We start from the raw sequence: 13,057 nt of genomic DNA, 5'->3' as shown, positions 1-13,057 counted from the left end.
GACATACACACAGGTGTACATAATACAAAAATGCAAAACAAAACATAGTGGGAAAGCAACTAAGAAACAAAAGATGGCCGTGTGCTGTTCCCACTAAAAGGGAGGTCCCGCACCAGGAACCTTCTCCTACACAAACTAAATAAACTTAAAATCCCCTAAATGCATCCCTCTGCTATGGTCCTAAGGATCCTGGTTAAACACACGGTGGTCCTCGGTCTTGGTTCATTTTCCCTGGATATCCACACAGCCATGAGTCTTCTTCTTCTTCTTCTTTTTACGGGTTGTTGGCACATAAAGGTACAATAACATCTGCACCCAATTTGGTACCTGCTATTGCTCTCAGCAAATGTAATCTTTATTTACACTCATCTGTTATAATTTTGATATGTTTATGCCACATCATTTTTTTTATTTTAATCTAAATAAACCTCCAAATATCTGGCCTCATCCACTTCTTTAATTATATGTTGTCCATATTTTATGAACAAAGAAACTGACTCTTCAGCCTTTTTTTTGTTAATTATTTAATTAACACCTGGCCACCTGCTGTACATTAGATTTCAATCAGGTACACACTTTGTTTTACAAAATCTAAAGAAATGTGATTTTTAAACAAAACAAACCCATATTTTCTTTATCAACCCCATCAACTGTACATTATTTACACGGGTAGGCCTCAACCCTGCCACAGGTCCTAAAACATATATATTTTTTTTAAATAAAATTTAACCTGTTTCACGTACAATTCTTACCTTTAAGAGAAGCAGGACTACGCTTACCAGAATGCATTGGGTTGCGAGTTGAAAAGCCTGAACTATCCCTAACTATCCCGCTGAACACGGAGCCATATAGTCTCCTTATGTAAAGATATTATGTAAAAGTGAAACAAGACAGAATTGGGGCAAACTTGGCTCACACTTTTTTATTCATGTTGCTACTAGATCCTACAGCAATAAACATAGGGGGCAAAGCTTGCCCCAATTCTGTCTGGTTTAATTTAACTGTATTATATCTTTACAGGACTGGTCTTTTTTGGCCCTTTTATAGATATCATATGGCTGGACCCTTTATGCTAACTTGGTTGGTTTTGTATATGTGAAATATTGTTGGACAGATTTTATATTTAAAAAAACAGAACACGTTTTTTATTCACTTTTTGTCTCCCTATCTCTCCCAATATATCCACAGATATAAAAATATTGTTTTGCATGTGATGTCAGAGTGTTAAAATAACTGGGCTAGCTGTGGCAGTACTCTAGATTTCCTATAAAGTTCGGTCCTGTATAGGTAATCCCAGTTGTTTTTCTCCATCCTTTATTCTAACTTGGATGAAGTTGTGACCCCCTATGTAGTATTCTGCACTCATATAAGCTATATTTTGTCAATTTATAGTGAAAAAAAAATACTTATCTATTAACATGGTTCACATAACAGCCACAGTTTGAAGTTTAAGTACCATAACATGCAAATCCCTCAGTTTACTCAACAGCAGCTCTGAGTTACATCAATGGGTGGAGACTGTGAGAGCAAGTAAGAAGGGGAGGAGCTGCAATTGGCAGGATCAGTGATCAGCTGATCTGTCTGTACTGTCTGTGTAATCCTGTGTGCTAGGAAAGGGTTCTAAAATCCAGGCAGAACAGAAAGGTCAAGAGACCAGCAGGTGCTGTAGATAAAGAGGTCACTGTAAGATGGCAGGGTACTCAGAATTGTACTTCAATGTGGACAGCGGCTACTTGGAGGGTCTTGTTAGGGGTTTTAAGGCTGGCATCCTCAAACAGATTGACTATCAGAACCTGGTACAGTGTGAAACAGTAGAAGGTAAGGAGCTGCTCTTTAAGCTTTCTGTTGTATTGAGCGGGAATAATAAGCACCAAGTGTGTTTTTCTGTTTATTGCTATCACAGGGTTATTTATAACAAAATACAGTGAACGTAATGAACAAGAGTTTTGGAAAAACTGTGGGCGAGTTTTTATGGGATGTTATTTGGATGTTCAAATGCTTTGTGTCAATTGTCTGATAGCTTCAACACAGAAAAGACTCATATAGTGTTGCTTAAAATTTGTGAAGACGACTAAACAATTGCAACTGAAGGTCACCCTGTTAGAATTAACGAAGTGAAACTGTGGGGGGGAGGAAACCGCTTTTTCCAACTTGAAACTGGTAAAGGCTGGGGAGATGTAGACTCACACCAGAAAACAGGAAGATTAATGTGCAAAGACTTGTGGCAAACAGCACAGTCATACATACACTTTGTACAGTTGAAAAGATAAAGAATGATTATTCTCAGTAGAGTTGTTATTTCATGTGATAGATAAATCAGAAAATAAATGAAATTAACAAATATCTGTTCTGTGTTGCCACATCTGTGTAAAAGAATAAAAAAAAACAATAGCAGCCAGGAACCAAGGGAATGTATTTTCCAAAATAATCTCATCAGAGAAACCTTTCATGACTAAAGTGAATGATGTCAGTCACTGGTTCATTGGAACAAATGTTGAACACTGGAAATGTCCAGGCAAAGCACTGTGCCACCTCTGCTGCTTTACCACGGCAAACCATCTTTAATTACCATATTTTACCATGGCTTCTTTGCCATATTTGCATGTGCTTAGATCTGCAGATGATAACTAAGCAAAAAAGAAAGTTTTATTTTTCTGTAATGTCTGTGTCTTGAGGACTGTAGACTATCAACCAAAATGGAATACGGCATATATGGCATTCTAAATACCTCAGTTACCACTGTAGCTTTGGCACATCTAATGTCTACTATATACTAAACAAGACGTATTGCTACAACTGAAACTGACCATTCTTTGTTCTAGTAAGAGAAATGCAGACTAGCATTAGCCAGTTCAGGTTTTACCCAGTTTCACTCCTGCACCAGAGTAAGTCCTTATCTTTGTATCTACACATTGTTATGGATCAGGTAAAATCAGTGTTTTTAGTATACAGACTGTTACATTCTATACATAATTCTAGGGCAGCAGTGTGGAGTAGTGGTTAGGGCTCTGGACTCTTGACTAGAGGGTCGTGGGTTCAATCCCAGGTGCGGGACACTGCTGCTGTACCCTTGAGCAAGGTACTTTACCTAGATTGCTCCAGTAAAAACCCAACTGTATACATGGGTAATTGTATGTAAAAATAATGTACTATCTTGTAACAATTGTAAGTCGCCCTGGATAAAGGCGTCTGCTAAGAAATAAATAATAATAAATATCTGCTCCAAGAATTGAAACATCGCATACCATAGTTGTCTTATGCTATTCAAATGTACAGTAGGACATTTATTGTAATATAAATATGTTGTAGTTTAAATACTATGGGCAACAAAACATTTGCTGCTAAGCAATCATTCTTCATGCCCTGATGGACACTACAAAATGCATTTTAATCATGTCTTGGGGCACACGCATATAGTATATTATGTAATTTTCCAATTCCAACTACATATAACACATGGAATGATTTACTGAAACTACAGAGCAGGTCAGTGACAGAATTAAATGTGACTTCTGAACGGGACTTTGCATGTTTGGGAGTTCATCTAGACTTCAATACCCATGGACCAATGGAGGAGAGGGCTGCTGCCCACTATTGTAGCTGGAAACCGGACTAAACGCACTGAATACTACACTTTGTGTACATTTCTGATGTTCACTTTGAACATCTCAGTTATATCCTCTTGTGACCACATCTGGAATACATTTGGTAGTGTTCTGTATACTGTACAGGTGTAAAAGGATGTAGTTGGCTTTGAACATCATAACACTAAATCCCGATACATATTGCAGAAGATAGTTTCAGTGCCCTTACTTTCTCAAGTTGCTTGGGTAGTGGAGAATCGGAAGTGCATCCTAATTATGGCCTGTGCCAAGTGAAGTTAACTTTAAAATATATCATTACAAGAAAATCTACTATTTCTTTTTTCAGATCTGAAGCTACACCTCCAGAGTACAGATTATGGCAACTTTTTAGCAAATGAAACTGGTCCACTTACAGTGACGACGATTGATGACAAGCTGAAGGAGAAACTGTTAACTGAGTTTCGATACTTCAGGAACCATTCCTTGGAACCACTGGCAACTTTCCTCAACTTTATCACGTAAGTTGAATGAACTCTCTGATTTACATCAAACTTGTATTCGCTAAATAAAACTAATTAAAACTAATTGCCTACTTTAACAGTTCCCTTAAGCACTAAATATTTGGAAAAAGGAAGCAGGCTTATTCATGGTCTGATTTTAGTTAAGGGTATTATTGTCGAAGGAAAATATTCCTTACAGGGCTAAACAAGTGCAGATAGACGATCACCGGACATGAGTCATGTGATTAGGAACAGTGTGACATATGATTATTCATGTCTCTATGACCCTGTATAATTACTGGGCAGTACTTCTGTCCTGTAGTCACTGCTTTTCTGATATTTAACTTCAACATTTTAGAGGAGTTATTTACCATTGAAAAGGTTGATATTCTTCTGTCAGAGACTGATTTCCAATGCCTGCACTACATTAATAAGAACATAAGAACATAAGAACTTCCTGCTGTCATGCTTCCTGTTTTGTGGAGTAGAAATGGCTATTTGTTTGTTAACTACTGTTAACTATTCAAAGTGATTTCTCCTGTTTGTTGTGCAATGCATGCAATTACAAAAATGAATGCTGGGGAACCACAAAATTGCCACATTATGTACATTTTTTCAAATCAGTTTCGAGCCAAATGAGCAATGGGAAATGTTTCGATTTTAAAAATACAATTTGCTAAAGTAGTAACCTTTAGCAGCTCTAAATCCTCTACGTATAGAAGTCTTAAGGCCTCTACACACCTGACGCGATACGACAAGCGAATGTGTCGTACGACACACCATACCATGACAAAAAAAATCAAACATGTATGCAGTTCACACTGCCTGCGATGCGATGCGCGACGCTGAAGTGACACTGAAGAGATGCAAAAAAATAGGATTGGTGTCTATTTTTGCCATTTTATCGCAAGGCAGCTAGAGAACTGACAAATGAGGAACAGCTTCCCTTGTGCGCCTTCAGTAAACAATGGCGGAAGCATCTGGCAGCCCGTTTCCAGGGAACTGGATATAGCTGGTGTGTATGATTCGTTGACCTTTACTGAAATAAGTATTCTGAAAAGCTGTTATGTATTCTGCATTTTTATTAGCTGTACAACCGGAGTATCATACGTGTGACTTTTTCAAACTGATGATACAATCAAAGGAGAGTCGCCTGTCATAACGCAGGAGCCTGTCGCCGCTGGTGTAAAAGGTAGTGTTGCAGCGGAAGTACCATGTTATCGCAGGACAAATCGCATCGCGTCCCGTGTGTGGAGAGCTTTATAGATGCCACACAAATTGTTTTGTCCTTCAACGTGATGTCAAAGGTTTGTTTGTTAGTTATTTTAACTGGTTTGTTATTAGTATTAACACCAGGCACTCCAATTCACTTAAACCTTGTTAAGAGAAATCATTTTTATGAAATGACCTACTCTAAATATATAAATGATAATAACACAATATGCGAGAAACCTAGAACCAATCAAAATGATTGCACACCATACAGTAGTAAGGAGAATGTTTTTGTTTTGTTTTTTTAAAGAAAAAAAACAATAAAAATGAGCAGCTACTGCCCTACTTTAAAACATTGTTGTTTGTTGTGGTTTGTTTTAGCTTCAGTTACATGATTGACAATGTGATTCTGCTGATCACTGGCACTCTGCGTCAGCGGCCCATAGCTGAGCTGGTTCCAAAATGTCACCCTTTGGGAAGCTTTGACCAGATGGAAGCTGTCAGTATTGCTCAGACTCCTGCTGAGCTCTATAATGCCATACTTGTCGACACACCTCTAGGTAAATATATATAGTGAATATTTTGTTTTTCTATAACCACAGTGGACCATAGGAAGTGACAGTGTTGACTGCTTTGTGGCTACAAGCACAGCAACACAACAGCTGTATCATGGTGTTTAGACTACTATCATATCTTGTGGAGGTAACAAAGAAACACAAACCAATAGAAATAATATGCAATGTGGTTTCCCACCAAATGCAATATAAGTAAGATGTAGTTGACTCATGCTTCTTGTACCTTTATGGAAAATGTATGGCAAAGATCACGTGAGTGAATTTGACTTCCGTCTTGAAGATGAAGTTCTGGGAATCAGTTAGTATTTGAAACCAGGTGAGCACTGATGGGCCACATGTTCTTATGTTCTTATGATGAACCTGTGTGGCCACTAGGTGCCACTGTTTCTCCAAAGTTGAACCCAAACAGGTTTAGCGCATCATTGGATTTAAATGGTTCACGCATTCTTTTCAAGTCAGGATCATATTAAAAACATTTATATATATATATATATATATATATATATATATATATATATATATGAATGCAACAACAGTGGCAAGGCCTGATAGAAGTTTTAAATTATGGCTTGCCTTAACAATATTGAAAATCTATATTTGAATGCTTTAAAACATTTACCGTGTTATCAGAAAAAAAAGCCATACATACATGCATGCTACCTGGTACAGCAATATTATAGGCTTCATCTCTGTTTGCAAGCCATGCTTTCAGATTATCTTGCATTTACCATGGCAATTAACCTGGAGATCGAATGAATCCCCACCCCTTCGGGGCCTTCTTTCCTGTGAGTAACCAACCAGCAGCTTCCCCTAATGACTGACATGCTTTGCAGCCAGTAAGATCATTTAACCACAAAGACGCCTGACAACTTAATTAGAGTAACACCAGATGTGATGTTTTAAAATGAAAATAAATGTCTCCACATTTGACACCTGTACAGTGAAGACTTATGAAATGATGTTACTGTTACACTGTTTTAATGCTAACACTACAAAACATGCCAAAGAAAGCACCAGTTATCATTATCACAACTGTTGTTTGTTTTGTTATTTGGTACTTTTAAAAGTCACTTTAATGGTATTGATGCCATAATACAAAACATTGTCACCCCTTAATCATACATTTCGAAGTATGAATCTATTTACTGAAACAAATGTCTTTGTTCTGGTATGTAAATGTGTTTAATGTATTGAATATGTTGGGGTTGACAATTGCTACACTTCCACACCCATAATGTCACTAATAGATGAGTAATAGATGAAACCCCTAGAATTCACTGGTTTTCATTTTAGCTCAGTTTTTCCAAGACTGTTTATCTGAGACCGACCTGGATGAAATGAATGTTGAGATCATGAGAAATAAGCTGTATAAGGTATGTTGGTGTCTGTTTACTACATCCTTCCATAGCTGAGCTTTCACTCTTCTTTATCAGATAGGAGATCCAGTCATGCCATCCCCAAAGGTGGTTAAAGAGGCTGTATCACCGTTTAACCTGTACATGGATTATTTTTCCATTACAAACAATTTTACCTTACACAACAGCTCAAGTAAACATGTTTGTTTTTTTCAGAATGGTGTTTCTGTTAGGCTGACAGCATTTTTTCAGTAAAAAAGGTGGTATTTTCTAGCTATGTATCCATCGATGAAATGTACTTGTCTTTCAGTACACCTTTCTTGGGCTGTATGAGGGCTGTATGGACATCATTAAACTTAAGCAGTAATAAGACCATTATTGTTTCATATGATACAATACATGAAGTATTCTACTGTATGGTAAACACAACAGTAACATTGACATTTGTAGCATGCAAAATTCAAGTTTTTTTTTTTTTTTAGTCTTATATAGAATCCTTCCATAAATTCTGTAAAGAACAGGGAGGCGCGACCGAGGAAACAATGTGCCCCATTCTTGAGGTAAGTATAAAGTTTAGTAATGAAGACAACAGGGCAGGGTTTCAAAGTGTTTATTCCAGCCTGGGATTTACTGCTGGTTCTCATTTTGGTACATGAAGATGGATTCATGTCCTTTCAAAAAACAGAAGTCATTTACCGACTGGAGTGGAAGCTCAAACACTTAACTAAAGAGACTTACAATTAAGGGTTAGTATTACTGGACTGCAGGATATTAGTTAATGACTGATTAAAAAATAAATAAAGAATAAAGTCATGCCTGGAGATCACAAATAAAATTGAAAAAAACTGACAAAAAAGTAGATGGATTGTAATGTCCTTTTGCAAAACCTTTCACTGCTATTGAGTTTTTAGTTATTTACACCTATGCAATGTATTATTCTAGTTAAGCTGCAAAGTTACTTTCAGTCATTAGGTAGCACTGTGGTAGTCCATGTTGTCAGATTTATAAGGTATAGAGATGGCTTTTTCGTTCACCGTGGCCAGGGGGATATCAAAGGTTCACAGAAAACAGGGAGCTCAGTTAACACCGCAGACGGGTACATTAAAGAAGTCTAGGAAAGATAACATACTTCTTTTAATAGCATATTTTCTGTAATCCATTGTTGTTTCTGCTTGGATCATTATTTTTGTTTTAACACAGTTTGAAGCAGACCGACGTGCCTTCATAATCACAGTAAACTCTTTCGGGACGGAGCTGAAAAAGGAAGACAGGCAGATGCTGTTCCCAACTTGTGGAAAGCTTTACCCCGAAGGCTTACGTAGGCTGGCCAATGCAGAAGACTATGAGCATGTGAAGGCCACTGCTGATTACTATGCTGTAAGTCACGTGACTGGCTGCTGTTTACAGAGATAACTGTAAGAATCAGTAAACTGCAAGGTCTGTGAATTGAGAAAAAATAAAAAAAGATTTATACACAGTCAATTTTAAAGAGCTAATCAACCAGAGGTACAAATCCTGACACTCAATAGTAGTCCTTCTAATGTTTACCCCCGGAGTGGTTTAGTAAATTCATCAATAGAATAAAAACACAGTAAAAAGATTGAGTAGCTTACCCACTGTTGAGATATTTAATTGACAAAAATCAGATTCCGTTACCAAACAAATATAAACCACACATTTCACACATTAATGATCCATCACGGATATTATTAAAAGAGTGATGAGGGCCATTTCATGCTAGTTTTTTATGACTTGTTTAAGTGCTGTATTTCCCCACAGGAATACAAATTTCTCTTTGAAGGATCAGGACGAGGTCCGGATGAAAAGACACTAGAAGATAAATTCTTTGAACATGAGGTGAGCAATGTGTGTGTGTGTAATATATATAAAATGTAATATAGCGGGTTGTGAGAGACGGCAGGGAGGGGGTTAAAACCTCCCTGCAAAGAAAAAAAGAGAAAAAACTTGTGAAAATGCACCTTTTTCCTCAGCGGTGTCAACCCCCACTCACTCATCTGTCTCTCCATTCTTGCAGTCTGCTCTATTTGAGCAGCAGTATTGCGATTGATTCGCGCAATTAACTCCTCGATGCTCTCCATTTCTAGGGTCGTAGGGGTGCCCACACACTCTGCCACCATATGTAACAGGTTCGCACTCACTCGGGTTCGTGCCCCTTTAAAAATACGACCCAGCACACACAGAAATGGATTTTTCAGCGCGGTTGCGCTATATTTTTAATAAAGACAAAATAAAACAAAATACAAAACAAACACCTAGCTCTTTACGAGCACTAACTACACACGCAGGAACCTAACTACCACAGGACGGCTAAGCCGTTTCCCTGCCCCAAAACTTAACCACACAGGTTTGCACTATACCTTTTTACCTCAGGACTGCCAGGAAGCAGAGCACTCCTTTCTGCCTCCTTCTCCTTAGCAGCCCCGAGCAGACTGCTTGCTCTCCTTTTAAACTCCCGCACCTGGATCTAATTTTTAATAACGCCCAGGTGCGGATAATAATAATAAAACAATTAAACTAAACAATAAGCAAATTAAGAAATCAATTAGAAAATCAAATGAAACAATAAAGCAATCAATCAAACAAAAAGGTGCATTTTCACAAGTTTTTTCTCTTTTTTTCTTTGCAGGGAGGTTTTAACCCCCTCCCTGCCGTCTCTCACAACCCGCTATATTACAATATATATATATATATATATATATATATATATATATATATATATATATATATATATATATATATATATATATACACACATACATACACAGTACATACATACAGGTAGTGGACAGAAAAAATGGAAACACCAATGTAAAGTCACTTAATAGGGCATTGGGCCACTATGGTATCCCGCTCTGTGGAATTCTCAGTGGACCGTTTTTGATGAAACTGGCTGCTCGCGCCCCAGTTTGAAATTTGCAGTTAATTGATCTGCAGTTGCTCGCCTGTTTTGCCTTGCACTTCGAATTAATGCACGGATATCACGATCCTGGAGTATGTGCTTCCGCCCACTGTTGCCCTTTGCTGATGATGTCTTTCCCTCGGAGTTCCATGCCGACATCAACTTAGACACCGTTGCTCGTGAAACATCAGCAAGTTGAGCTGTCTTGGTCACTGAAGCTCCTGCCAAACGCGCCCCAACAATCACCCCTCTTTCAAAGTCACTGAGGTCTCCTCTTGCAGCCATGCTAGCCATAATTATAGGTAACCAAGCCTGTCCAGCATTTTTATACATGACCCTAAGCATGCTGGGATGTTATTTGCTTAATTGACGCATGAGCCACACCTGTGTGGAAGCCCTTGCTTTCAATATACTTGGTGTCCCTCAAAACAAGAGTCTGTATCTCATGGGGCTAAACTGGTGAACAAAATGAAATAACAAATAATAAATGACTAAGATACAATGACGAATGCTTTTGTCCGATAGTTCCCTCTCAGAGTCCATTTATAACAGACAAGACTAAATAATCGCATACTAGACTTTATTTCAGTTCAGTGCACTTTTGTTTCCTACTTAAAATGCTTAGACATCATAGACATATTTCCTCAATGCACTGACCCGAAGCCAAGGCTTGGGTATTATGGTACATTGGAATTGTAAACTCTACAAAACATATGAGAAATACAAGTGTCTTTGTTATACAGTATATTGGTATTTGTCACGGGGCTACCTCTTATCGTTTTAGGAGGACTGTCGCATACGTTCTTTGAAGGTAAAGCCTACAACAACAAAGACGGCAATCTTAAATGATTATTATTATTTATTTCTTAGCAGACACCCTTATCCAGGACAACTTACAATTGTTACAAGATATCACATTATTTTTACATACAATGACATTATTTTTTACATACAATTATCCATTTATACAGTTGGGTTTTTACAGGAGCAATCTAAGTAAAGTACCTTGCTCAAGGGTACAGCAGCAGTGTCCCCCACCTGGGATTGAACCTACAACCCTCCGGTCAAGAGTCTAGAGCCCTAACCACTACTCCACACTGCTGCCCTGTAAGAGGTTGCCCAGCAACACATATAAACAAATTAAGTTGCGTTGCTGCAAATAGAATTGCTATTATTTTTTTTTTATTTTACTGTAATATGTTCAATGAAATCTATGTCTGAAATAAGAATATATTGAATCACAGTGCTAGTTGAGAACATACAATGATAAAACCATACTGTAAAGAACAGTAAAGGTACTAACACTTGTGTAAACAATTACCTTAATGAGTGCCACTATAATTGTAGGCTCCACGGCTTTTCCTCAAAACATTCTTACCATAGTAAAAGCACAGCAAAGTTTATTAAAGCATACAAGCATAGTATAACCATGTAGAAACTGCAAAATCACTGTGTAAATGTGTCATGGTAAACTTTTATAAGGGAAGCTCTTGAGTTTGGGCTGAACTGAATGCATACGGGTGGCAATGTTGGGAATGTAGCCATGTTCTGTTGTATGTGAGTTATGTTATCAGAACACAGGCTAGGGAAGTGATTGTTGCACATCTGTAAGGAAAATGGGTTTTAAAAACGTTAGCATGCATTTAGAAAGGCATTTTGTAAATGACGTGTTTCCTCTGTCTCTGTCAGGTCAAGCTGAACACTCTAGCCTTCATGAACCAGTTCCACTTCGGAGTGTTCTATGCCTACATCAAGCTGAAGGAACAGGAATGCAGGAACATCGTCTGGATTGCTGAATGCATAGCTCAGAGGCACAGAGCCAAGATTGATCATTACATTCCTATTTTCTAAATCAGAAAATCAACGAGCAGAATATCTGACATGTTCATTTTCACGTGAAATATTTCTAATGTAATAAATATGAATTTAAATACTAATATGGTAACACAAGGAACCTATGTGTTGTGATCTAGCAGTATAATATTTTGTATTAGCCCTGTGCTTTAATTGGCAATCAGTCATCCAATTTAACCTGACCACATTCCGTACATGGTTTTCATTCCCCTCCAATTAGGCCTTCCATTGAACCATATGTCGATATTTCAAAGACGGAAATCAGACCATCTGACCAACCTCAATGTTACCAGAGATCATGACTTTATCTATAGCATTGTACAATACATGAAATATTTATCTATCCTTAATTAATGTCAAAAAGGAGTAAATCAACATATTCTCAAACAAAACAAAAAAGATTCAAACATGTATTGTTATTATTATTATTACAGTTTGAGTACTGACACTTTTCCTAATAAAAGCAATCTATAGCATCTTTCCACTGCTCAAACCCCGTTTTGGAAACAATTGCTAAAAAAAAATGGATTATCAATCTACAAGTTACTGTATAAATAAACTGGTTGCACATCCTATAGTGCAGATTCTTTATCTTGTATTGTGACTCAGAAGGTCTGGCTGTCCTGGCGGAAGACAGAATAACTGTACTGGCCAGCTGAATGACACATCTCATCACATGAGGACCAGCAGATACAATACTGTAGTGTTTCTGCTGTAACAAGTGACCTGGATTGATGTGGAAAGAAATGCAGCAGATAGCTGACTCAATGGACTTTACCCAAGGCAGTCTAATAAACACAGAACATAAAACTATAGGGTCTTTCATGCGATTGCCACTTTGAAACAGGACTTTAGTTCTAATACAACAGACGCTGCCTCACACTCTAATGAAAACATTTAAAAAAAACTATTTTCAGCCAGATTAGGTGGCTTCAGACTCAGCCACTCTACAGTGAAAGCATAAAAAAGGAATAAGCGCTGTATATAAATGTGATGCAAGTGCATTCTCACAAAATGTGCATTATATGCATGACGGCATGTGAATAACCTGAATGAA

The 13,057-nt window shown here is 37.6% G+C and overlaps 1 protein-coding gene across 1 annotated transcript; it reads left to right on the top strand.

The window, feature by feature from the left end:
• The first annotated feature begins 1,574 nt into the window (after positions 1–1,574).
• Positions 1,575–12,493, top strand: LOC117435531 (V-type proton ATPase subunit d 2-like). Its single transcript, XM_034058797.3, has 8 exons — positions 1,575–1,818; positions 3,931–4,102; positions 5,678–5,856; positions 7,165–7,244; positions 7,709–7,786; positions 8,427–8,603; positions 9,006–9,083; positions 11,836–12,493. The coding sequence occupies exons 1-8, from the start codon at positions 1,689–1,691 to the stop codon at positions 11,995–11,997; spliced, it is 1,056 nt and encodes a 351-aa protein (XP_033914688.3). The 5' UTR covers positions 1,575–1,688; the 3' UTR covers positions 11,998–12,493.
• The last annotated feature ends 564 nt before the right edge of the window (positions 12,494–13,057 follow it).

This window comes from Acipenser ruthenus, chromosome 3, assembly GCF_902713425.1.
Source record: "Acipenser ruthenus chromosome 3, fAciRut3.2 maternal haplotype, whole genome shotgun sequence".
NCBI classification, from domain to species: domain Eukaryota; kingdom Metazoa; phylum Chordata; class Actinopteri; order Acipenseriformes; family Acipenseridae; genus Acipenser; species Acipenser ruthenus.
Note: the sequence above shows the minus strand (reverse complement) of the source record. Positions and strands in the feature narration are given on the sequence as shown.

Excerpts from the sequence above, each read along its gene's own strand:
- LOC117435531 (XM_034058797.3), top strand. The coding sequence starts at position 1,689 with ATGGCAGGGTACTCAGAATTGTACTTCAATGTGGACAGCGGCTACTTG. Across the intron at positions 5,857-7,164 it reads ACTTGTCGACACACCTCTAG|CTCAGTTTTTCCAAGACTGT; the intron begins GTAAATATATAT and ends TTTTCATTTTAG. Across the intron at positions 9,084-11,835 it reads ATAAATTCTTTGAACATGAG|GTCAAGCTGAACACTCTAGC; the intron begins GTGAGCAATGTG and ends TGTCTCTGTCAG.